At 35.1% G+C, this 25,500-nt stretch overlaps 1 protein-coding gene and 1 pseudogene across 1 annotated transcript in view; one reads left to right on the forward strand and one right to left on the reverse strand.

Moving 5' to 3' along the window:
• The window catches only part of LOC107601655 (anoctamin-10-like), a 33,575-nt gene extending 22,125 nt beyond the window's left edge, over positions 1-11,450 (reverse strand). Inside the window, exons 1-7 of the mRNA XM_016293911.1 lie at positions 11,199-11,450; positions 8,816-8,966; positions 5,855-6,052; positions 5,251-5,385; positions 4,276-4,395; positions 3,574-3,907; positions 2,038-2,273 (exon numbers count right to left, since the gene is read on the reverse strand). Of these exons, the coding sequence (XP_016149397.1) occupies positions 2,038-2,273; positions 3,574-3,907; positions 4,276-4,395; positions 5,251-5,385; positions 5,855-6,052; positions 8,816-8,954 (1,162 nt within the window). The 5' untranslated portion in view covers positions 8,955-8,966; positions 11,199-11,450. The remainder of the gene's footprint in view (positions 1-2,037; positions 2,274-3,573; positions 3,908-4,275; positions 4,396-5,250; positions 5,386-5,854; positions 6,053-8,815; positions 8,967-11,198) is intronic.
• The window catches only part of LOC107601656 (1-acylglycerol-3-phosphate O-acyltransferase ABHD5-like), a 19,220-nt pseudogene continuing 4,209 nt past the window's right edge, over positions 10,490-25,500 (forward strand).

Here is a 25,500-nt window from a genome sequence, read left to right on the forward strand (position 1 = left end):
CTGCGCTCTCAAAACTCTGGCAATTTGATAATACCTAGAATATCAAAATCAACTGCGGCAGATCCTTTTCCTATTTAGTGCCCAAACTCTGGAATAATCTACCTAGCACTGTTCAGGAGGCAGACACACGCTGTCAGGTTAAATCTAGATTAAAGACCCATCTCTTTAACCTGTCTTACACATAACACACTTACACATTTCTATTACTCAAATCTGTTAAAAGATTGTTAGGCTGCATTAATTAGGTCAACCGGAACCGGGAACACTTCCAATAACATACAATGTACTTGTTACATCATAAGAAGAATGGCATCTACGCTAATATTAGTCTGTTTCTTTCTTATTCCGAGGTTCCCGTAGCCACCAGATCCAGTCCGTATCCAGACCAGATGGTGGATCAGCACCTAGAGACGACCTCTACACCCCTGAATTTCAGCGGAGACCAGGACAACTAGATGAGCCCCAGACAGATCCCCAGTGAAGACCTTGTCTCCTAGAGTACACGGCCATCGGGAAAGACCACGGAACCAGATGAGCCCTCTGCACAATCTAACTTTGCTGCAGCATGGATCAACTTGCTGGTTAGTCTGGCCAGAGGAGAACTGGCCCCCCGACTGAGCCTTGTTTCTCCCAAGGTTTTTTTCTCCATTTTGTCACCGATGGAGTTTTGGTTCATTGTCGCTGTCGCCTCTGGCTTGCTTAGTTGGGGACACCTAATTTCCAGCGATATCGTCGACTTGATTGCACAGACACTATTTAAACTGAACTGAGCTGGATGGTGACATCACTGAATTAAATGATGAACTGCCTTTAACTGAAAATTGAGTGTTTACTATTGTCCTTTTGCATTGACACACTATTTTCCTATTTTGATATTGTAAAGCTGCTTTGACACAATCTGTATTGTTAAAAGCGCTATATAAATAAAGGTGATTTGACTTGACTTGACTGACTGAAAGAAGAACGGGAAAAAAGACAAGAAGAATTTCAGGCTCACCCCAGTTTGTGAGAAACTCTGCTGCATAGCGATACAGTAAGTTCATGATCTCGATGACCACAGCGTAGATGATACTGGGTACAAACAGCAGAATGCCAGTCGCTACGTTTGGATTTTCATTGTATATACTTATGGCCCAGTTCTCCATGTCAAAGTAAACCATCATCACGTAAAAGGACAGATAGAGGCACAGCAGAACAAAGGGAACCGACACCAAATATATCCTCAACTGCCGCCTGTCATGGGAAAACAAACACTGTCAAAACAATTTGAGCATCTAGAACATTTACCATGCTTATATTTGTTTGATGTTGATTTTGGTGCCATTTTTTTCCAAAACGTGAGAACATTTCAAAACTTGGTACTTTGAGCTAGGGTAGACTGGTTCCTCTCGGCCCGTGATTGGATTAAACCCCAGAGCTCCATGGAATCCAGCCCTCGGTTCTTCAAAGGCTTTTTTGCGGCTCAGAGTTCCCCACCCGTATGCTAACATAGCGCTGCATCTCTTCCACACTTCCAAGAATACTGTAGACCAAACCAGGTTGAAGACAGCAAACAGCACATACTTGTCGTAGTCCTCCCAGTCAAAGAGGTAGTAAGGGATACCAATGAGGGCCATGGGTACCAAGGCAAACGTGAGGAGAACTGGCCCCCCGACTGAGCCTTGTTTCTCCCAAGGTTTTTTTCTCCATTTTGTCACCGATGGAGTTTTGGTTCATTGTCGCTGTCGCCTCTGGCTTGCTTAGTTGGGGACACCTAATTTCCAGCGATATCGTCGACTTGATTGCACAGACACTATTTAAACTGAACTGAGCTGGATGGTGACATCACTGAATTAAATGATGAACTGCCTTTAACTGAAAATTGAGTGTTTACTATTGTCCTTTTGCATTGACACACTATTTTCCTATTTTGATATTGTAAAGCTGCTTTGACACAATCTGTATTGTTAAAAGCGCTATATAAATAAAGGTGATTTGACTTGACTTGACTGACTGAAAGAAGAACGGGAAAAAAGACAAGAAGAATTTCAGGCTCACCCCAGTTTGTGAGAAACTCTGCTGCATAGCGATACAGTAAGTTCATGATCTCGATGACCACAGCGTAGATGATACTGGGTACAAACAGCAGAATACCAGTCGCTACGTTTGGATTTTCATTGTATATACTTATGGCCCAGTTCTCCATGTCAAAGTAAACCATCATCACGTAAAAGGACAGATAGAGGCACAGCAGAACAAAGGGAACCGACACCAAATATATCCTCAACTGCCGCCTGTCATGGGAAAACAAACACTGTCAAAACAATAATTGACAACGGGCTGACTATATTTTATTATTTTAAACCAGAATAGAAGCATTTTACAATAAAAATACACACAGCAACTTTAATGTTTTAGTTACTGTATTCATCTAATGCAGTTGGTGATAGACATACACTTACCAACTGATTTTCCAGGGTAGAGCTTAACCTTAGGGTATCCAGGAACATGCTCTTCATTCTTAGCCCTAAGTGTGTCCAACTCATGCTTGATAATGTATTGACACTCTGCATCACTGAGAAATCCTTCACCATCTCCTATGAGCACAATGCAACAGTATTATAGAACAACCTGGACCAATACAGTTACTGTATTGTATCCTAATACTGTATCCCTGTTAGAAAAATTATTTTACAATAAAAATACACACAGCAACTTTAATGTTTTAGTTACTGTATTCATCTAATGCAATTGGTGATAGACATACACTTACCAACTGATTTTCCAGGGTAGAGCTTAACCTTAGGGTATCCAGGAACATGCTCTTCATTCTTAGCCCTAAGTGTGTCCAACTCATGCTTGATAATGTATTGACACTCTGCATCACTGAGAAATCCTTCACCATCTCCTATGAGCACAATGCAACAGTATTATAGAACAACCTGGACCAATACAGTTACTGTATTGTATCCTAATACTGTATCCCTGTTAGAAAAATCAGTCACACTTTAGTTTGGGGGCCAGTTCTCCCTATTAACTATGGCTTTTGCCTCAATAAACTCCTAATTTGCTGCTTACAGTGTTAATAGTTAGTAAGGTAGTTGTTAAGTTTAGGAATGGAATACGATTAAGGGATCTATAATATGAGCATGCAGAATAAGGCATGATATGTGCTTCAGAAGTACTAATAAATAGCCAATATGCTAGTAATATGCATGCTAATAAGCAATTAGTTAATAAGGAGAATTGGTCCTTAAACTAAAGTATTTTTAAAGAATCAATATCTCGTTTCTACCTAGTCATATAATAATGAACTAATGAAGTTCAGTCGCTACGTTTGGATTTTCATTGTATATACTTATGGCCCAGTTCTCCATGTCAAAGTAAACCATCATCACGTAAAAGGACAGATAGAGGCACAGCAGAACAAAGGGAACCGACACCAAATATATCCTCAACTGCCGCCTGTCATGGGAAAACAAACACTGTCAAAACAATTTGAGCATCTAGAACATTTACCATGCTTATATTTGTTTGATGTTGATTTTGGTGCCATTTTTTTCCAAAACGTGAGAACATTTCAAAACTTGGTACTTTGAGCTAGGGTAGACTGGTTCCTCTCGGCCCGTGATTGGATTAAACCCCAGAGCTCCATGGAATCCAGCCCTCGGTTCTTCAAAGGCTTTTTTGCGGCTCAGAGTTCCCCACCCGTATGCTAACATAGCGCTGCATCTCTTCCACACTTCCAAGAATACTGTAGACCAAACCAGGTTGAAGACAGCAAACAGCACATACTTGTCGTAGTTCTCCCAGTCAAAGAGGTAGTAAGGGATACCAATGAGGGCCATGGGTACCAAGGCAAACGTGAAATACTCCAGAAATCCAAAGTAGAGCGCCAGACCCTCACCAAAGTAATGTCTGATGTCATCTACATCACGAAGGACACAAAGGGAACATCTTCAATTAATATAGCAAAGTGCACTGTGATTTCATTGCATGTGTTTAATGTTCAAAAACATCAGACATCAGCTGGTGTATTTTTTAAGATGGTGCAAGTACAAATCTGCTTCACTTTACATTTGCATTAAATGAGCAATCAACACTAATCTGAATTCCCACAATAATTCAAGAGAACAGATATAAATCACACCCACCCACCAAATATGACATTCAGCTGTACTTATATAAATTCTTGTGAAATTCTGTTCACAGTATGTTATATAAGAAAACTGATAATAAAGGCTGGAGTTGGGTATAAAGTTCATGCTGTCTGCGCACACAGACAGAGTGACTCACCTAGTGGCTGGAAGTACAATTTGATCTTTTTGTACCATGAGAACGAGAGCCTTTTAAGGTCTTCTTTGTTATGGAGAGGAAAATACTGGACTAGGACACCTTTAGACTGCAACCTCCGCACTGGAAAAGAGTTTACCATCAAAATCTATCTTAATTTTCAAAAATGAAAAAGGAATTGTGAAAAAAACGTGAATTAAAAAAAAATACTAAAGCATTATTTTTGTTAAACAGCAAATATGAAAATCTGAATGGTAATGTTTTGAATCTCGTTTCAGCGGTTCACCACTATACGTTTTTTAAAGTTGCTACTTCAAGATAGTTTTATGCTGATATAATATTGACAAATATTCAAAATGATGTACTCTAAAATGAAATAATGTCAGTGGTTTAAAAATTGTTTTATTCTACAAGGGCTGTGACAGAATAAACCACCATCACATGACCTGCCAAATACTACTAGCTTATTTCAACATAATTTTTAACAGTACATTAAAAATAACAATATTAATATTCCCTCATTGAATTCCATTTCTGAATTTCACTTTTGAATTAAGTAAATAGTAACCAAGTAATCAAAAACATGTGCACCAATAATATTTTAGCACACAGAAACATGACCATTGGTTAACAGCACTGGTTTTCACAAATTTATCAGCAATTTATAAGATTTTGATGAAAGATTATGAGGATGAACAATTTTTAGGAATAAGATGCACAGATGAATAACACCCAGAACATGTAAATGGGGTCAATTTTGATTTCAAGTTGACTTTAAGATACAAACAAACAGAACAATGTTGAAAGCATCAAAGAGCCAAAATGTTTACAACTATCTGGAAAAATTGACAACGGGCTTACTATATTTTATTATTTTAAACCAGAATAGAAGTATTTTACAATAAAAATACACACAGCAACTTTAATGTTTTAGTTACTGTATTCATCTAATGCAGTTGGTGATAGACATACACTTACCAACTGATTTTCCAGGGTAGAGCTTAACCTTAGGGTATCCAGGAACATGCTCTTCATTCTTAGCCCTAAGTGTGTCCAACTCATGCTTGATAATGTATTGACACTCTGCATCACTGAGAAATCCTTCACCATCTCCTATGAGCACAATGCAACAGTATTATAGAACAACCTGGACCAATACAGTTACTGTATTGTATCCTAATACTGTATCCCTGTTAGAAAAATCAGTCACACTTTAGTTTGGGGGCCAGTTCTCCCTATTAACTATGGCTTTTGCCTCAATAAACTCCTAATTTGCTGCTTACAGTGTTAATAGTTAGTAAGGTAGTTGTTAAGTTTAGGAATGGAATACGATTAAGGGATCTATAATATGAGCATGCAGAATAAGGCATGATATGTGCTTCAGAAGTACTAATAAATAGCCAATATGCTAGTAATATGCATGCTAATAAGCAATTAGTTAATAAGGAGAATTGGTCCTTAAACTAAAGTATTTTTAAAGAATCAATATCTCGTTTCTACCTAGTCATATAATAATGAACTAATGAAGTTGAAATAACAAAATATAACAGACTCCTCATCTTTGGTTATAGCTAAATCTCACCATAAAAGTCTTTGAAGCTTTCTCTGTTGGCATAAGTGAACCCTCGCATTGTCCCATCTTGAAATTCCTTAAATAACCCTACATCCTCAGCTCCTTTTAAGAGCCTCTGCAATGTGGAGCCCACCACAAAGACATTTGGATTAGACTTCTGACCATCCTGAGCTGGAAACAGGAGCTGATCCACCAACAACTCTGCTCCTGTAAATAGAATCACAGTGTTAGGAAATACATATTTCACCAGGTCAAATTCCCCCCAAAGGCAATATCCTATCATAATACTAAAGCGGTTCTTAAAAATGTACTCTTTGTATTTATGTTTGTTTCATTTGGTTTAAAAAAAAAAATCTTAAAGAACAAAATCTAAAAAGTATTAATTTGTAAACAGTATTATACTTGCCTTATCAGGCAAAATAACAGATTATCTGATATTTTAGGAGACTTTTTGACCTTGACACATTTACATTAATATTTATAAATATATCCTTACAAATAAGGAAGATTACAAGCAATTTGTCATAGAGACAGCAATATTCATAGTACACTGCATGTTTAGTGGAAATCTAATTTAACCTCATCACAGCACTGAAACAGCTTTGTTAAAAGTGATGAATGATTTGTTACTTGTGGTTGATTCTGGTGAAAATACAGTTTTGATTTTACTGGATCTGAGCTCTGCTTTTGACTTGGTAAATCACAATATCCTTTTGTCTCACCTTGAAAATTGGGTAGGCATTAAGGATATGGCATTACTGTGGTTTGAGTCATATCTTAAATCCAGGTCATTCTCAGTGGCTATTGGCCAGTTTTTCTCATCATCTGTTTCTCTCTCCTGTGGGGTTCCTCAAGGATCAATTTTGGGGTCATTATTCTTTAATCTGAACATGCTTCCACTCAGTAATATAATTATGAAATATAAAATATATTTTAATTTCTATGCTGATGATTCTCAGCTATGCATTCCATTAAAATCTAGACATTCTCTGCAGCCTCTCATGGACTGTCTTGAGGGTATTAAATGCTGGATGGCAAATAATTTCCTCCAGCTTAACGATGAGAAAACTGAGGTGATTATCTTTGGTTACTCCAAAACTAGAAACTCTACAGCCAGTTACTTAGACAATCTTACTTTATATAGTAAGTCACATGCAAAAAAAAAAAGGTGTTATCTTTGACTCTGAGCTTTGTCTTGAAAAGCAAATTAGCTCAGTTGTTAAAAAACGGCTACGATCAATTGAGAATAATTTCCAGATTAAATCGACACTTTTCTTTTTAAGACTTGTAAAAATAACTTATAAAAAGTAATTAATGTATTTATCACATCACGGCTGGACTATTGTAATTCTTTATACCTTGGTCTCTTCCAATCTTCATTGGCACATTTGCAGATGGTTCAGAATGCAGTGGCCAGACTGTTAACTAGAGCAAAAAAGGTGATCATATCACTCCAATTTTAGTTTCCCTTCACTGGCTTCCTGTCAATTCAATTCAAAATCTTGCTGATTGTTTTTAAAGCTCTTAATGAACAAGCCCCATCTTACATCTCTGATCTTTTTTTTTCCCCCCCAGCTCCTAAGTCTGTCAGATCTGCCAACAAAGCTCTTTTACATGTTCCACGGTCACGACTTAAATTGAAAGGTGACAGAGACTTTGCAGTTGCTGTCCCACGGTTATGGAATCAGTTGCCGCCTGACATTAGGAGTGCTTCTTCTATTTCTGTTTTAAATCTAGACTTAAGACGCATCTTTACTCTGTAGCCTTTCCTGATTATTAAATTATAGATTAGTAACTGTTATCTTTGATTTTTACTCAATTTTATTTTATATTTTACTGTATTTTATAATTGTTTTGTACAGCATTTTGGTCAGCATAAGCTGAATTTAAATGTGCTCTATAAATAAAATGTACTTACTTACTAGTAAACAAGATAAATCAGCGGTGAAATACAGAAAAGAAAAGATGTTTGTGATGGTCTCAGCAGATTGGGTGGAGGTTCCTCCAGAGAACAGTCTTGAGGGAATCATTTCCTGTTTTATGATTTTTATTTCTGCATTCTGGTTACATCACATGACTTTGATATTGCATACAAAAGTTTTTGAAATAATAATAATTTATGCATTTAGCAGATGCTTTTATCCAAAGCGACTTCCAGTGCATTCAGGCTATACATTTTTTACCAGTATGTGTGTTCCCTGGGAATCGAACCCACAACCTTTTGTGCTGCTAATGCAATGCTCTACAACTGAGCCACAGGAACATACTACCACCACACAGTGATGACGCAGTGAATAAAAGATACTGCAAAACATCTTTTCAGGAATTTCATATTTTATCACATAAACCCAAAATGGATTTTAAAACAGAACTGAAATTGTAAACATGCTAATCAAAGAAGATGTATATTGAAGTAACTGTTTATAAAATGCATTTTTAATTTACTTTTGAATAAGTAAGTGTCATGTCATTGAACCATCATCTGTTCTTAATTTTCATATAAAAACAGCTTCAAATAATAACAACTTATGTTACTAGTCTCTTGAAATATTACAGCAGTACTTTATCTTTTATGACAGCGTTATAGTTTAAGTACAATAAAAATTAATTACAGAACTAGTATCCATTTAACATTGCAGTGTCAGACTATTTTAATTAACAAATAGAGCACTGAGCAGTTAATATGACACAGAGTTGCTCCTTTTTGTCTGTGCAAGCAATATGTATAAAGTAACTTTGCATTTGTGTTTCCTCTACAGGCAGAATTTGATATTCTATGTCCCTGACCTCTGTGAAGGGCAGGGGTCACGTTTGGTGGGTCACAGTGGTTGAGTAACACTGACAGAGGCCCAAAAACAAACAAACAATGGATTTCAAGCACAGACAACTTTAGAAGACAAGTAGATATTTCAGAAAATGTTCAGTTCCTGTCAACCTCTATCCCTAGTCGTTACATGCCAGGGGTCTCACCTCCATTTTGCTGCTTGCCTCTGATCCTGTTTAGTAACCAAGTGATGGCCTCTGCTTTAGTGTCATCAGCAAGCTCCAGGACCACCAGAGGGGTGAACGAAGAGACATCACTGTCAGAAACCGACAAGCCTAGCTGCATTTTTCCTGGTCCCTGTGTTACACACAGATGAAAAGAGGCAAGGGGCAAAAAAAAAAAGTATAAATAAAACATATCACTCTCCTCAAGATTCAGATACAGAAGATACAGGGTGAGATTTTACTTCAGAGCAGATGAAACACCACAATTCACACTTTGACGAGGGAGCCTTATTTGCATCCATAACTGCTTATGAAAATGTTTTCCTGAGTATAAATAAAACATATCACTCTCCTCAAGATTCAGATACAGAAGATACAGGGTGAGATTTTACTTCAGAGCAGATGAAACACCAACAATTCACACTTTGACGAGGGAGCCTTATTTGCATCCATAACTGCTTATGAAAATGTTTTCCTGTTACTCAGAAGACTCGTGCAAATAGGTCATTCTTACTAATAGGTTAGAATAAAATTCATGGCTGGTCAAAAATGTCAATAGGTCACATATAGTTTAATGCTTAATGATGAAGACATACTGTATCATACAGTATAAAATTCACTATAATATGACTATAATCATCCAATATATACTACCATTCAAAAAGGATCAGTAATTAGTTTTTTTAAGAAATTTACACTTTTATTTAGCTACAATGTATTCAATTAATCAAAAGAAGCTTTTGCACTGCTACAAAAAAATAAAGAAATAAAAATCAAGCAAAAATTAAGCAGCACAACTGTTTCCAACATTGATAATAATATTAAATATTTCTTGAGCACCAAATCAGCATATTATAATGATTTATGAAGGAGCATGTGAAACTGAAGACTGGAGTAATGGCTGCTGAAAATTCATATTTGCCAAAATTGGCAAAAATAGAAACAAAAACATTAAAACATCTTACTGACACCAACATTTTGAACATTACAGTGTATCCATTTTCATAATTAAATGTTAAAAAGTTATTTAAAAGAAAAAAAAAACATGTAAAAAACTGAAATGTCCATTTTGTGTGTGTGTGTGTGGAAAAAATGAGTACACCCCTACATCAACATTGATGATATTAATATTACATTACATCAAGAGCGAGCCTAATATTACAATCAAGTTTAACAGCAGAACAATAGTAATAGTATAACATTATTAAATGGCTTTCAGCTTCAGGGCCTGGCAAACTTGAATTTCACATTACACCAAGTAATGCTTGGGAAGAATGTGAGAATCCACAAAAGAATGGCTCAGATGAAAGAAATGGAAAAGTCTGGAATGGCCAAGTCAAAGTCCAGACCTCAATCCAACTGAAATGTTGTGATGGGCCATACATGAAAGAAAAACCCTCCAATATCACACAGTTAAAGGAGATCTTAATGGTCCTCCATAAGCAAAAAATTATTCTAGTTGATGTAAGATTTTTTTAAATATATATATATATATATAGGAATTACAAGAAACACATCAAGAAGCCACTAATGTAGGGGTGTACTTATTTTTCTGCACAGTCAAGTTTCCATTTTTATTCATTATATCACACACACACACACACACACACACACACACACATTTAGATTATGTTTGATGTTTTAATTAATCTAAAAATGCAAAGAGCTTTCTATGAAGGTTAGGTTTAGGGGTACGTTTGGGGTTAATAGGTAGGAAATATCATTGGTTCAATATAAAAACAATGTAAGTGAATGGAAAGTCACCTTAAAGGTACAAAACATACGTGTGTGCATTCTTTTGTGTCTGCCTGCTGCTACACTGCAGATGTGATTAATAATGCATGTATGCATCTGCTATAAGGGATCAGTCTCTATATATGTTCAACATAACATCAACCATTTGAAGATGCATGCATTCTTAAACATTAAACATAAAACTCCAGACAAGTAACATTCCACATTGCATGAAAAGGTGTGGCAAGAAAACCGACAACAAAGAAGATCTCTGTAAAACTAAACCTGCAGGAATAACCCAGAGTTTGTGGACATGTCTCTTGAAAAAAACAGCAATGTGATTCTCATTGCATTCGACATTTCTTTGGTTGTCCTGGCTGAATGGCAGTCAACGGGGTTTGACTTCATTGACAGATTATTGGGCGGAGCTAAACATGCATGCTCGACAAGGAAACATATACAAAGACAAGGCTATATGTGATCCCGTTTGCATTTATACGGATAGATAACTCACAAATGCCACTCTTGTTACCACTTTGCATAGCTTAAATGTTTGTATAGTAACATATTAAAGATACAAGCCGTATGTCAGGCCTGAAACCCCACTGACATGAAAACTATTTCTACTCACAGTGTAGCACGCGCGATCAGCTGTCCGGAAAGCGAAACAGACGTCAGTCCTGCGCTTTAGAGACCCATTCAAGCCAGTTGATTTAAAAACCTTGATTTAATGTGTGTTTAATTTAACTGTATGAGACGGAGAGGTTTAAAGTTAAGGCTGACTTGAGTTCCTCCACGTCATCCCGATGACACAGCCCTAATTCTAGATCACACCCACCCACCGTTCAACCCTGTTATACACACACTTGCATATGCAACTGTACGTGATTTGACAACACTGGTTTAATTACGCAGACAACCAGTAGGCCTATATGAACTTGGAATAGAGTTATATACACCGTTATAAATGCGTTTTAGCATAAAATAAAATTTATTTTGCGCCTTCAAACAACACGTATGCAGTGAAAACGACTTCTGAGCTGTACATTTAACGCTGGTAATAACCACTAGTCAGCTAGGAAGTCTAGATCAGCGTTCACGTTTGATGCTTTGTCACGTGATCAATGCTGCTAGTGCGATTCGTGAGTGAATCACTCTTTTGAACCGGTTCTTTCTAATGAACCAGTCTGAATTGATTCGCAACCCAGGCTACATGCAAGTCTCAAGTTATTGCTCTGAATTGATTCGCGAATCAGTCTGGATCAGTCAGCCAACCGTCTCACTGGCTTATTAAATGGGTCAGCTATTTCTGATAATTTGGAAATGGTCAATTTAACTAATGTGTAAACAGTTTACAGAGTTACAATGGACATTGAAATGGTTATGGGTGTATCACAAGATAGCAATTACAGATGCACGTATGTATAAATATCAGTTTAAAAGTAGTGCTTTATTTATCCCATCAGTTAATTCCTCGCTTGTCTGCAAAACCTTGAGACGGTTCTCGTTTTTTTGTTGTTGTTGTTGAACTGGTTGAACTGATTCAATGAAAAGATTCGACTCATTCGAACAACAATATGTTCACGATTCGGACAACTCTTTCTGATTGAACAACAAATGGTGTTGAAAACATGGCTGTAGTGTGACCCTCTAAACACACAATTCCATACAAAACCCCTCAGGATGAAAATGGTGTGAATTCCAGTATATTTTCGTTGTTACTGTTGTTTCAGGTAGTTGTATTCTTTTTAGTTTGCACCATGTATGTTTGTGTAACGTTACTACAGTAAGTGTTAGGGATGTAACGATTCACTCAGCTCACGATTCGAGTCGATTCACGATTTTGATTTCACGATTCGATTCGATTCACGTTTTTTTTTTTTTTTTTTTTTTACAAATTATTATATATATTATAAATTAAATGTGGCCTTTTATTATTGCTTGGATAAAATACTGCACGTTTCTTTGTGAAACTGAAACATAACACTATAATAATATACTAATATAGCACTTGTAAATTATTGCTCTTTTGTTGGTTTTGATTGCTTCTATTGTCCTCGTTTGTTAGTCGCTTTGGATAAAAGCGTTTGCTAAATACCAACATTTAAATATAATGTAAATGTAAATGACAAAACTAAATTGAAATTTTAAAACAAGCCCCAAATCAAATAAATAAATAAAACAAATAAATGAAATCTCTTCATATAAACAAACTAAGGCTTTGTCTGTGCTCTTTTCATGTAACATTATTTAATCATTTAAAAAAAAATTTAATCATGATCCAAACAAAGATGCTACATACATGAAACATGAGCAGTTTTATATCTAAATTAGGTTGTATAATTTCGAAATTTGAAGCAAAAACAGAATGGTTTGACTTCAGTTTTGTGAAACTATGCATAAAAAATATCAGCATGAAACCGAAACAGCAGACGAGCTGAACGAGACGCAGATTCACTCTCTGCCAGCAGGTGGCGCTTAAAGCGTTTTCTTGGTTTCCGCTGTAAACAAAGCAGTGCTGCACTTATAAACTTTAATATGCATTATACAGAGGCAAGATGAAAAGAAAACATGCCACCATCTAAACTTTTCTAAAGACAGTAAGTTCCCCTCAGAAATACATTCATATAAACTCCTACCTCTAATTGAATCGCGATTTGTTTAGCATCTCAACCGATTTGAATCGTCACGTATTTTAATCGATTTTCAACCGGCTCGCGGTTAATCGTTACATCCCTAGTAAGTGTTGATCAATAAAACCTAATAGGTTGTTTGTTGTTAATGTATTCTGTCTTAATTCTTCTTTTAGAAATATATACTTTAATTTAACAAATATCTAACGAAAAAATCAATTGCCTGTATTCATTCAATATAATTATTGTGTCTTTGATTGACAGCTCTTTCACATTCTCTTGGCTTTAGACTGGCACAGCGTGTACTGATGTTACTCCGTATTCGTAGTCTCTTCTACAATGTTTTCTGTTTCTTGGACAAGACATTGAGGTAAAATGTGTCCAAATGTAATTCATAATCTAACTACTATGTGCCATTATCATTTACAGTACCAGCAGCATGGTTTGGTCACTTTACAGTGTTCATGTTATTACATAAGAACAATGTAATCCTAATAAACAACATATAGGTCAACAACCTATAACAACATATACTTAATGTGAACCAATATTCTAAATCAAATCTACCAAATCTATTCCCTTCTGCTTATAGAAAACTATTCGACTGTGCAATAGGTATTTTTCTGTGTTTCTCTGTGTCTTTTTCCTCTGGTGGCCTAATAATGTTTTTGGTAGCATTTTTGGTCAGTGTGTCTTTTCTCAGGAGGGTCATTCCATGTTAAATCAACCAAATTTCAGAAACTTCCCCGGCTCAAATGTTTCATTTTCGGTGAAAATGACTTTAGAAAGATGGCAGCATCATAATGTTATTTTTACACAATTAGTAAAATATGTTGACTTTAGCCATCTTTGTTTGCATTATATGGCAAAGGTGACCATTCAAAAGTGGTCAAGTTTTTTTCTCCAAAGTTTGTAACTCAAGAAGTATTAAAGATATCTTAACGCCCTTTTAGATATTGGGTCTTAACAAGCTTACCTTTTGGTATCATAATTTTTAAGGCTGTATATATGGTTCAGTTCCAGAGATATTGGAATTTCAATATGTCTCCAGTAGGGATGCACGATATTATCGGATCAATATTGGAATCGGCCGATGATGGCTTTAAATGTAATGTAACGATTACCGATTTGACGATAAATCATGATAAAATTCCCCACGGTTAGTATTACCGTTTTCATCTTTTAATTATCATTAAAACCGTATTAGATTACAGCGATAAATAAATAAATACTGTTCAGCATAAAGCACAGTTTTAAGTAACAGTCTTACGGGCACGCAGAGTAGTTTCGTTTTGAGTGAAAACAGGGCGGAAAAGCTGGGAGGTTTTTAAAGTATTATACAAATGAATATGTGAATGAATTAATTATATAAATGTACCTCCGAAGGTTCTGGCTGTCTTCAAAAACGATTCGATGGCATTTTGTTTTCATCTTCGCTCCATGTAATACCTAAAGGAAGTGTTCTTAATCGCAATACTGGTTTGTCCACGGAGGTTATAGGAAACAGCTCTAATTCAGCTGTTCCATAAGTGCCACCTGCTGTCAGCGAGTGGATTTACAGAGACCTATATTTACATTCAGCCTGTGTGCAGTTTCCGTTTGGCCAAAAACGGACCGAATTTGCATGCCCTGCTGTAAATTCTGACCGGTTGATGAAAAACAAGCTTATGTGGATTCTACACATTTAAACAATTCAGATAAGTTATCTAGAATTATTTATGGAGCAGATAAAATACATATAATCATTTATTAATCAATTATCATTTTGACTTATATATTTTCTTTATTTAAAGGCTGAAATGTGAGGTTAACTTTTTATGAAAGTGTTTCAAAGCTTTATTTGAACATTTACATTAGATATTTGAACATGCTATTAAACTGTTGTCATTTAAAATCCGAACATCATTGGTAATGTTATTGTTTTAGTGATTATGCAAACAAAAAGTCATTTTATTTGTTGTTTGTTGATTTTTAAATATAAAACTTGAAGTGATTTATGTGTCGGTACTTTTTGAACATCTACAGCACATTTGAACAATACCGTGATCATACTGATAACCGTGATAATTTTGGTCACTATAATCATGATAAGAAATTTTCATATGTTACATCCCTAAATGTAAATATCGGCATCGGTCTGATATGAAAAATGATGCCGATATGTCTTGCCGATAAGAGCAACATTAACTCAGCATTGTGGCTAATTCTTGAAGCAAAGTTTTGCCTGAATGGTGATTGGATTCACTGTTTTGGATCACCATATTTAAACTGAGAATGCATGTACAGAATGACGCATTCGGTATATGATAGAGTAAAAGGTAATAGCACGTGCAGCGGCAGCAGCGGCATCCTCCTAATCCTAATGCCCGCTCAGTAAGGAGCATTAATTCTGTAGGGGGCGATGTTGGCTTACTTCTAATAAAATGAAAGCAAAATACACAAATAATATTTAGACTGTGTTTCTGATAAAATAAAGCATTAATTGATGCCATAATATCAAGAGTATGTCTTGATTTAAAGGTCAGAAGCTATAGCTTACATGAAAAAAAAAAATCACAAACATGACACTTAAATTAAATAATTTTATATATACAGATTTATTCATTATGTGTAATCATGTGTAATATTGTAATATCATGTGTTATATTTTTAAAACAAATTATGAGCTCTAAAAGATTTTCAGAGTTTTAAAACTCTTTTTCTTTAGACCATTTACAAATGTTAAATCATAAAATATAATGTTAAGGTCACCACTGCATCTTTCTGAAAAAAAAATGCAGTGATTAATATATAGTTTATTTATAGTTATTTTCAAATATTCAATGTACTGTCATTATAAAAGAACTTCATTATTGTTTATTTAATTCTAACAAATAAGTTATTATTAAAACTAACCAAAATTAAAAAGAATTATATATAGGTATCGACATCGGCTATCGGCCAAAATGAGTTGAAAATCATCGGCATATTGGACATCGGCTGCAAAAATCCAATATCGTGCATCCCTAGTCTCCAGGAGTAAATTGTTACATTGTACATATTTTTAATGTTAATCTGAAGAACAAATAAAGTTGAAACTAGAAATGTATTTGTTTCCTTCTGTCAAAACAACTGCATTAAACATACGTGAACATACATGGAGGTGCACTGAGATCCCGATATCTCTGGGATTAAACCATACAGGGCCTTAAAAATTAAGATTTTTATGAAGATAAAAAAAAATTTTTTTATGAATATAAAAATAACATTATGATGCTGCCCTTTTTCTTAAGTCATTTTTACCCCTCTAAAAATTTGGCTCTGAATCTCAGATGAAGATTTTCATTTTGACCCCCCCCCACCCTGCAAAATAGTGGATTACGCCTTAAATATATATCTGTGACATTTAATATTTTGGCTTTCATCACTATACATGTTTATCTTTCTTCAGAAAAAATATTATTAGCAAAATCAGAAATTTGAGCTGGGGACCTTGAATTGACATGGAATGACCCATGGGTGTTTGTATTCCACAGGTACTTAAAAACTGTTCAGTTTTGTTCAGGGTGATTAATGAAGTATTTTACCTCAAAATAAATGTGATAGTTTAGATTCTCCTTAACTATTTAAATCAGCAACATTTTTAAAAGATTCAGTGACAGATCCAAATCAATTTGTCATTACTCATGAATCAGTCGTTGCTCGTGTCATTGCTCTTGATAACCTCATGCTTTAGGGCAGTTTAACAGTGCATAGTAGCAGTTGTTTAACATAATTAAACACTGTCTTTGTCATTGGAAATATATTTATATATACTTATAATATAATAATTTTATTAACATGTAAGACAGGGCTGGGCAAAAAAAAAAATGGATTTTTCGATATATAGTTTTTTAAAATGTGGTCGATTCAATATCGATTCTCGAAGGCCACGAATCGATTTTTTTCAATATTTATTTCCACAAACATTGAACATAAGATTTACGTTAATCTTATTACTAGTATAGTCCACTAGATGTGACCCCCTTATTTGCCTTGCACGATGTTACAACGGAGAGTCCGTCACTCATTCATTGCTTAAAATGGCGGATTCAGGTGCGTTCCCGAAGTCAACACCACATTACATAAAAAGTCAGTGGTATGGAAGCATTTTAGATTTCGCAAGCACGATGACAAAGATACTGCGGACAAGAACAAAGCTATATGCCAAACAGTTGATGGGCCCTATTGATTTAACTTCCATAGTATGGAGAAAAATATATGGAAGTCAATGGGGACCAAAACAGTTTGGTTATCCATATTCTTCAAAATATCTTCTTTTGTGTTCAACAGAAGAAAAGAAATTCATACATGCATAAATGATGACAGAATTTTTATTTTGGGGTGAACTATCACCCAAAAGCCAGTATTAGTTTCCCTACACCGTTCATAGGCTATTCATTGTATGCATTTGAAATATAGTTTTATTGTACCCAAATGTACCTAAAATAAAAAGTGTTTAATATACAGGTTTGTGGCTCTTAATTTCCTATTAATTAACCATTTGTAATCTTATGTTCACTGTTCATTTTTTATAAATATAGAATTTGTATTAAATCTATATTTATTCATATAGTCAAATCGAATCGAGAATTGAAATCAAAAATCGAATCGAATTGAGAGCTTGAAAATCGAAATTGAATCGAATTGGAACATCTGAATCGATACCCAGCCCTAATGTAAGATGTGTAACATGGACACGGTATACAATTTATTTATTTATTTATTTTTACAATGCACAGTGCTGCTTTGATTTTGCAGAGTGAGTTTTATCAAGTAATTTCTAAGTCTAAGGTTTGTGTTCTCTGGAAGCATACTTGAAAGCCTACTTTATATATATATATTCCTATTTCATATTTTATGTATGTATTTGTGTATTTATGTATTTATTTTCTGCTGTGTAAATAGATTTTAATCTGTGCCTCCTTAGTATTTCCTGTATGTATGTATTTATTTATTATTTAAAGTGCAAACGTTTACAGCCGTGTCGTTTTAGTTTCTTTCTAAGTAAAATAAGAATGAGAGGCTGACATTTAATTTTACTGTAGATCATGGTGGATCACTGGCTGGCTGCCCTCCTGGTGCCCGACATCTCAGAGCCAACTGAAGGAGGCAGAAGAGAAGATGCTGCAGTGTGAGTAACCACCATTGTATCCTTTGTTTGTATCAAATTATAAAGTCAAATCTGGCTGGCCTCTCAAAATGTAAATGGTTAGATAGAGCAAATTGTCTCTAGAGTTATATTATCCACATAATTGATGACAATCAATATATATTGATATAACCTTCAATTTAGTTTTGTTGTTACAGTTAAAAATAATGTAAGTTATATACAGTCTACAATACCATTCAAAATTGTGTTTTTTTTAAAGATTTTATAATGTTTTTAAAAGAAGTCTTCAGCAAGACTGCATTTATTTCATCAAAAAAACAATAAAACATTAATATTGTAAAATATTGTAACAATATAAATAACTGTTTTCTATTTTACAATATTTTTAAATGTGGTTTATTTCTGTGAATTTTCTTCAGCCATTACTGTAGTCTTCAGTGTTACATGATCCTTCAGAAATCATGCTCAAGGAACATTTATTATTATCTTCAATGTTAAAAAACTGTCATGGAACGCTGTGTGGTATAGTCCCAATAATGCATGAAGCAGAAACTATGGCAACAAACTAGAAACAAGGAACAGGGAACACAGAACAGAACAGAAATATTTTGACGTTACAAAAGCAATATTTTTATTTTATTTTTGTATCTTTTTTTGTTGACGGTTACAAAAACAATATTTTGTCTAACATTTTTGTGGAAACCAAGACAGATTTTTTTTCCAGGAGTCTTTAATGAATAGAAAGTTCAAAAGAACAGCATTTTTCTAACATTATAAACCAATTGATAAATTGCATCCTTGCTATTAATAATAGTATTCATTTATTTATTTTTTAAATCATACTGATCCCAAACTTTTGAAAGGTAGTGAATATGTATTTGAGCCTTGTGGGAGCAATACTATAAAACTGTATTTTCTTATAATTTGACCTGTAATAAAATCAGCTAAATTCTTAGCCTATTTTAATTATATTGGTAAAAAAAAAACTATATACATATATATTTAAAAAAATGATATATACAGTATATACATATGTGTGTGTGTGTTTGTGTATAAGTGAAAGATAAAATACTAAATGTATTAGTTTAATAAGTTGGTGTGCATTTTTTCCCCTTTTTTTTAAATTTTGGCTCTCTGTAAAGAAGAGACTTATTGCTTCCCTTTCTTTTCCTTTTATTCCTATCAGACATCACAAGCAAGTTCTGCAGGCAGTTTGTCCACATATCTGACAAAAACTTACTTTGGACATTGATATTTAAGGGGCCAAGAGAAAATAAGACCCCTCTGGTGCTGCTGCATGGATTTGGGGGCGGTGTGGGACTCTGGGCACTGAACCTGGACTCTCTCTCTCTCAGCAGAGGTCCGTTTATGCCTTCGACCTGCTGGGCTTTGGCCAGAGCAGCAGACCTCACTTCAATACGGATTCACAGGAGGCTGAACTCCAGTTTGTGGAGTCCATTGAGCAGTGGAGGGAGAAACTGTGTCTGGAAAGTATGATTATGTTAGGCCATAACTTAGGAGGATATCTGGCTACATCCTACGCAATCATATACCCAACCAGGTTTGTAACTAAAGAGAAAAAAAGAGCACAGCTTCAATGAAATATATTTATTATGATCCTAAATAAATACTTAAAATGTGCAAGCACATTTCAACAATAAAGTACTTTTGATTAATTAACAAAAAGTCACAGATGTCATTTTAATTAATGAAAGATTGTTGCATCTTTAATGTGGTGAATTTAGACCATAGTGTAAACAAATTGTTCTTTCCTCTATGGTCCATAAAATTAAGTTAATATGTTAAATATAGTAATATGAATTTTGACGTGTAGCATTCTACACATTAATATTATCTAATGTTTTTGTCCTTTGCGATTCGAATGTTTTTGCATAATCCATACTGAAAACTGGAATACATTATTGAAAACTAAACATAAAGCCATTATGTGTATTCCCCCCCCCCGTTGTAGTTCTATTTCCATACATTTAAATTCAAACATTTACAGTCCTGTGTCCTACCTCAATTCAAATTTAAATTTAAATCAGCCCTTTGATGAATAGAAACTCATTTCTGTGTTCTGTTGTAATTGTGCACTCAGGATGCAAACCACTTTTCTTCACATCCTTCCTGTTTCCCCATATCCCACAACCTTTATGTCTGTCAGCAGTTTGACCTCAGAATTTGATTCAAAACTATTTTTGTAAGCATCAGATTTCAACGGCATTAGAATTGCTGTTTCCCTGAGTGTAGTTTTGCTTCTATCCTATCCACTATCTATCCATTTTTTTAAAATAAAAATGCACAGATAACTACCAAAAAAAAAAAAAAAAAAAAAGAATCAATTTTTGGTAGGTGTATCTAGTTGTAACTGTTGTGGTAGGTGAAACTGTGATCCAATTGAAAATATGCCACAGACTTATTACAGTATGTCCTACTTTTTATCCACTGTCCAAAGTAAAGCACCTGCTTCTGGTGGAACCGTGGGGTTTTCCAAAGTGTCCTGACTCAGGAGACCAAGATAGACTCATTCCTGTGTGGCTCAAAGCTATAGGGGCAATGCTGAGCCCATTCAACCCTCTCGCACGTCTTAGATTGGCTGGGCCTTTAGGTAAGATTTACTCTAATCTGAGAGTGCAAATCAAATGTAATAAACATATTAATTAGAGAAAGAGAAATGATAGCTTAAGGCTGAGGATGTGCTTGTATATCTTAAATGATGTGGAATAGGATTTGATAAAGACTGTCATTAATGAAAACCCAGGGACAGATTTAGCCAAGATGTGTGCTTGCAATTTCACTGAAATTATTCCCTTAGTAATTGGAGCATGTCTCTTATCATACCTCATACCTGTCTCATATCTCATACCTTAATTACATTGCTTTCTGTGTGTATGCTGCAGTAAAATTGTTTTGCAAGAACAAATTGGCTTTGGCAATAACCCCAGAAATTTCTAGGATCTGAATATTTGTGTTCTGAAGTTCATAGATTAATATGAATCCAGTCATATGTTCCAAGCTATGTCCAGCTTGATGATGGTCTTCAGTTTGAATTTGTATTTATTTATTTATTTTTTTGCTCAAATGGTAGCTCGGTAAATTTGCTGGAAAATATTCAGAAGTCTCAAGTCTATTTATATGGCACTTTTCACAGTACAAACTTTTTCAAAGCAACTTTACAGAAAATCATGATGTTATTGTTAATTTCTTTATATCTTCATGCCTTATAGTCTCATTTAGCAGATTAGAGCTGGGTGATTATTTTTTGCGATGATACAAGCAATCAAGCAGCTGAGATGTGCTATATAGTATTTATCACCCTATCACCACGAGTATACTGTATGAATGTGGATAAAATTGGACATACTTATATATCCAACTTTATATTAATACATATTTGCAACAATATAAACAATCATGCAGCTAAGATATACTATTTATTAAATATCTCATTACTTGAGTATACTGTAATGCAGGTAAGATGTACTATACGTCCAACTTTTAATATATTGCTGGCGTTAGTATAGTTATATAATGTAGTTATATAATTAAATTTTTCAACAATATAATAATCAAGCAGATGAGATTTGCTATATAGTACATACCGCTTAACATGAGTGTGTTGGATTATAGTGTTAGAATTCGTTCTGCCGTTTATAATTAGGTAGTTGTGTAGATTATCAGCAGTTAAAATTAATATGATGTAAATTACGTTTCTACAATGATTGGTTGATAAAGCAAAGGAGGCTAGCCACCTTTGGATTCCCCCCTTATTCTCTCTTTGCACTCTAGATGCAGAGAAAGGAAAATACTCTCTGGTGATTGGCCTTTTTTTTTAACCAAAGGAGGCCGAATCTCTGGCTATGGATTGTGCCTCCCCCTCCTCTTCTCCATCTCAACAGATTTGCCAAATTGTAATTGCATTGGCAATAATTGCATCAACATTACAAACAAGAAATGCACATTCTGAAGACATAAAATGAATAATTGGGAAATTTATTAACATTAAATTGTTCTTCCATTTTCCACCTCAAATTTTGAGAAGGCTGTGCCCCCCACCACCTCCCCTGACAAGCCACCAGTGGTTATGTGTAGAACTTTGTGCGTGATGGACGTCCAATTTTGTGGAAATCTGCAGAGCTTTCTGGTGAGTTCTGTAAGATTCTGAATGGAGCTGGACATTAGTCACTGACTCTGGGAGAACATGTGACACATGAAGTGAAGAATTGATGATAAGATGAACATTTTATGGGTGATCCATCATTTTTGGGTAGATCGATTTCAGGTGGATTTTCAATTTTTAGTTTTTACAGATGTGCGTTTACATTGTTCTGTAGGTCCCACTCTTGTGCAGACTCTGAGACCAGACTTCAAAAAGAAATTTGCAGCTATATTTAATGACAACAGAGTGACAGAATATATTTACCATCTTAATGTCCAAAGTCCAAGGTACCAAATCTACTGTAAAAAGATGGACTAATGAAGCAGAGCAGGATTTACAAGCTTGTTTTGACCTCACTGATTGGAGCGTTTTGCAGACGACACCACACTCATCGGCCTCATTCAGGACGGTGACGAGTCTGCTTACAGACAGGAGGTCGAGCAGCTGGCTGTCTGGTGCAGTCTCAACAACCTGGCGCTCAACACGCTAAAAACTGTGGAGATGACCGTGGACTTCAGGAGAAACCCCTCTGCACTCCCCCCACTCACCATCATGGACAGCACTGTGACTGCAGTGGAGTCATTCAGGTTCCTGGGCACCACAATCACTCAGGACCTGAAGTGGGACACTCACATTGACTCCATTGTGAAAAAGGCCCAGCAGAGGTTGTACTTCCTTCGCCAGCTGAGGAAGTTCAACCTGCCACAGGAGCTGCTGAAACAGTTCTACTCCGCCATTATTGAATCTGTCCTCTGCACTTCAATAACTGTCTGGTTCAGCTCAGCTACCAAATCTGACCTCAGAAGACTTCAGAGGGTAGTCCGGACTGCTGAGCGAATCATTGGTACAACCCTCCCTTCTCTCCAAGAACTGTACTCGTCCAGAGTGAGCAAAAGGGCTGGCAGAATCACTCTGGACCCCTCACATCCAGCACACTCCCTCTTTGAACTGTTGCCATCTGGTCGACGCTACAGAGCTCTGAGCACCAGAACGACCAGACACAGGAACAGTTTCTTCCCTCAGGCCATCCATCTCATGAACACTTGACAATAACTGTGGAACACATCTATCTATCTTTATTATGCTTTTGTTGTGAATGGTCTTGTACAAGATATACATGTGTTAATGTTGAAAGGCTCATAATGGTCTGTACTTTATGATTCAAATTTTTTAGCGGTGAAACAGCCTTTAAAAACATGACCATTCCGTATGGCTAGGCAAAGATGCCCATGCTGCAGAGAATTGGCCTGATTCACAGCGACATCCCCATTAAGGTGATCTATGGCTCACGCTCCAGCATAGATGGCCACTCCGGCAATTCAATCAAAGAAATGAGGCCAAATTCCCATGTAGAGATCATTGTGAGTTCTCCATTCACTGCTCAACACACACTGTCACTCATAGAGACTTTTGCATTGCCTTAAAGATGTCATATTTCCTTGATCGTTTGAGATAGCAGTTTGAGGTATTATGGAAATATGCTATAACTTTGCAACATCACACAGATGAATGCATTTATGAATGCATTTATATGATAGTGTTTTAGTGCCACGTTAAACATTTTTTATAATAATAATTAACAAAAAAGTTTAAGATATTAAAGTTGTAATATTTTGAGAAAAAAGTCAAAATTAAGAGAAAAAAATCGAACTATTTTGAGAATAAAGTAAAAATTACAAGAATAAAATGGAAATATTTTGAGAATGAAGTGAAATTCTGAGAATAAAGTCGAAAATTTTGCTAAAGTAAAAATTACGATGATACAGTCAAAATATTTTGAGAATAAAGTTAAAATTACGAAATTAAAGTTTGAATATTTTGAGAGTATATATTGTGCGTGCGAATGGCCTGGATTGGGAGCACCGGGAGAAATTCCGGTGCCCTGGCAACTAGGGCTGTGAATCTTTGGGTAGACAGAGAATCGATTCGATTCACGATTCATAGGTTTTCGATTCGATTCAAGAACGATTTTTGCAAATTAAGAATGATTCGATTCAATTCGATTCACAATTAAATTCGATTTGATTATAACGATTCGATTCTGCATTCTTTAAATGCATTCATAGGATTATTTAAATGCTTCCCCTAAATTCTTTAAATGCTTAGTCAGGGGGCAAATTACACATCAGCCTTTATGGTTACAGAACCATAGGTTAGAGGAAAAAAACCACTTTTGTCCATAGTTAGATGCTAGTTTAATAATGCTATGGCATGACATGGCATATGTAGAAATTATGTAAGCCAAGACTTTAAAAAAAGAGTTTTAAAAAGTATTACGTATAGGCTAACATTTTGTCACACCAGGGGCCTAGCCATCATTTCAGAAGTGACAGAAATGTTAAATACAATAATTTTATGTAGGCCTATGAATGTATTATGTATATACTGTATATATATACAGTATATATATATTATTATTTGATTTTTTTTTACAAGGAATTATTTTCTTATCTTACTTTGAATTTTCTACAAGAAATCAAATACACTGCTGGACAATAATCAATCATTTGTAATCTAAATTTTTTTCCTAATGGCAATTTTATGATTGTTTTATATACTACAAACAATTATTTAAATTTTCTGCACAGAATTAGGTAGAAAATATACTTTATAGTTTCTGTACTGTGATAAATTATATATCAATTAGCACTGCATCATTCATAAATTGTATTTATTTATTGTGTTTATTGTCTTAACATTTCACCAGTTAATTCTGCTTTTTATTCAGCTTAGCTGCAGATTTAGCCTGGCACGTCTTAAGTTCTTTGAGCACGAGATCACTTCTCTTGCAGTGCAAAAGCTTATTTATCTCATTTTCATAAAATAAAATGCTATAGTATTTAACTTTTCCTCTGCATCGGCGAATGATGATTCTGAAAGAAAACGTGCCCGAAGTCTGTTTGCTATAGCAACGAACCCTACTTTCATGCATCGGATTATCAGATAAACCTTGCGCTCTTATTTCAAGGTTGTTGTTAATGCTGTGGTTATTTTAACAGTTTCCTTC

Source organism: Sinocyclocheilus grahami, unplaced genomic scaffold (assembly GCF_001515645.1).
Source record: "Sinocyclocheilus grahami isolate Dianchi unplaced genomic scaffold, SAMN03320097.WGS_v1.1 scaffold310.1, whole genome shotgun sequence".
NCBI classification, from domain to species: domain Eukaryota; kingdom Metazoa; phylum Chordata; class Actinopteri; order Cypriniformes; family Cyprinidae; genus Sinocyclocheilus; species Sinocyclocheilus grahami.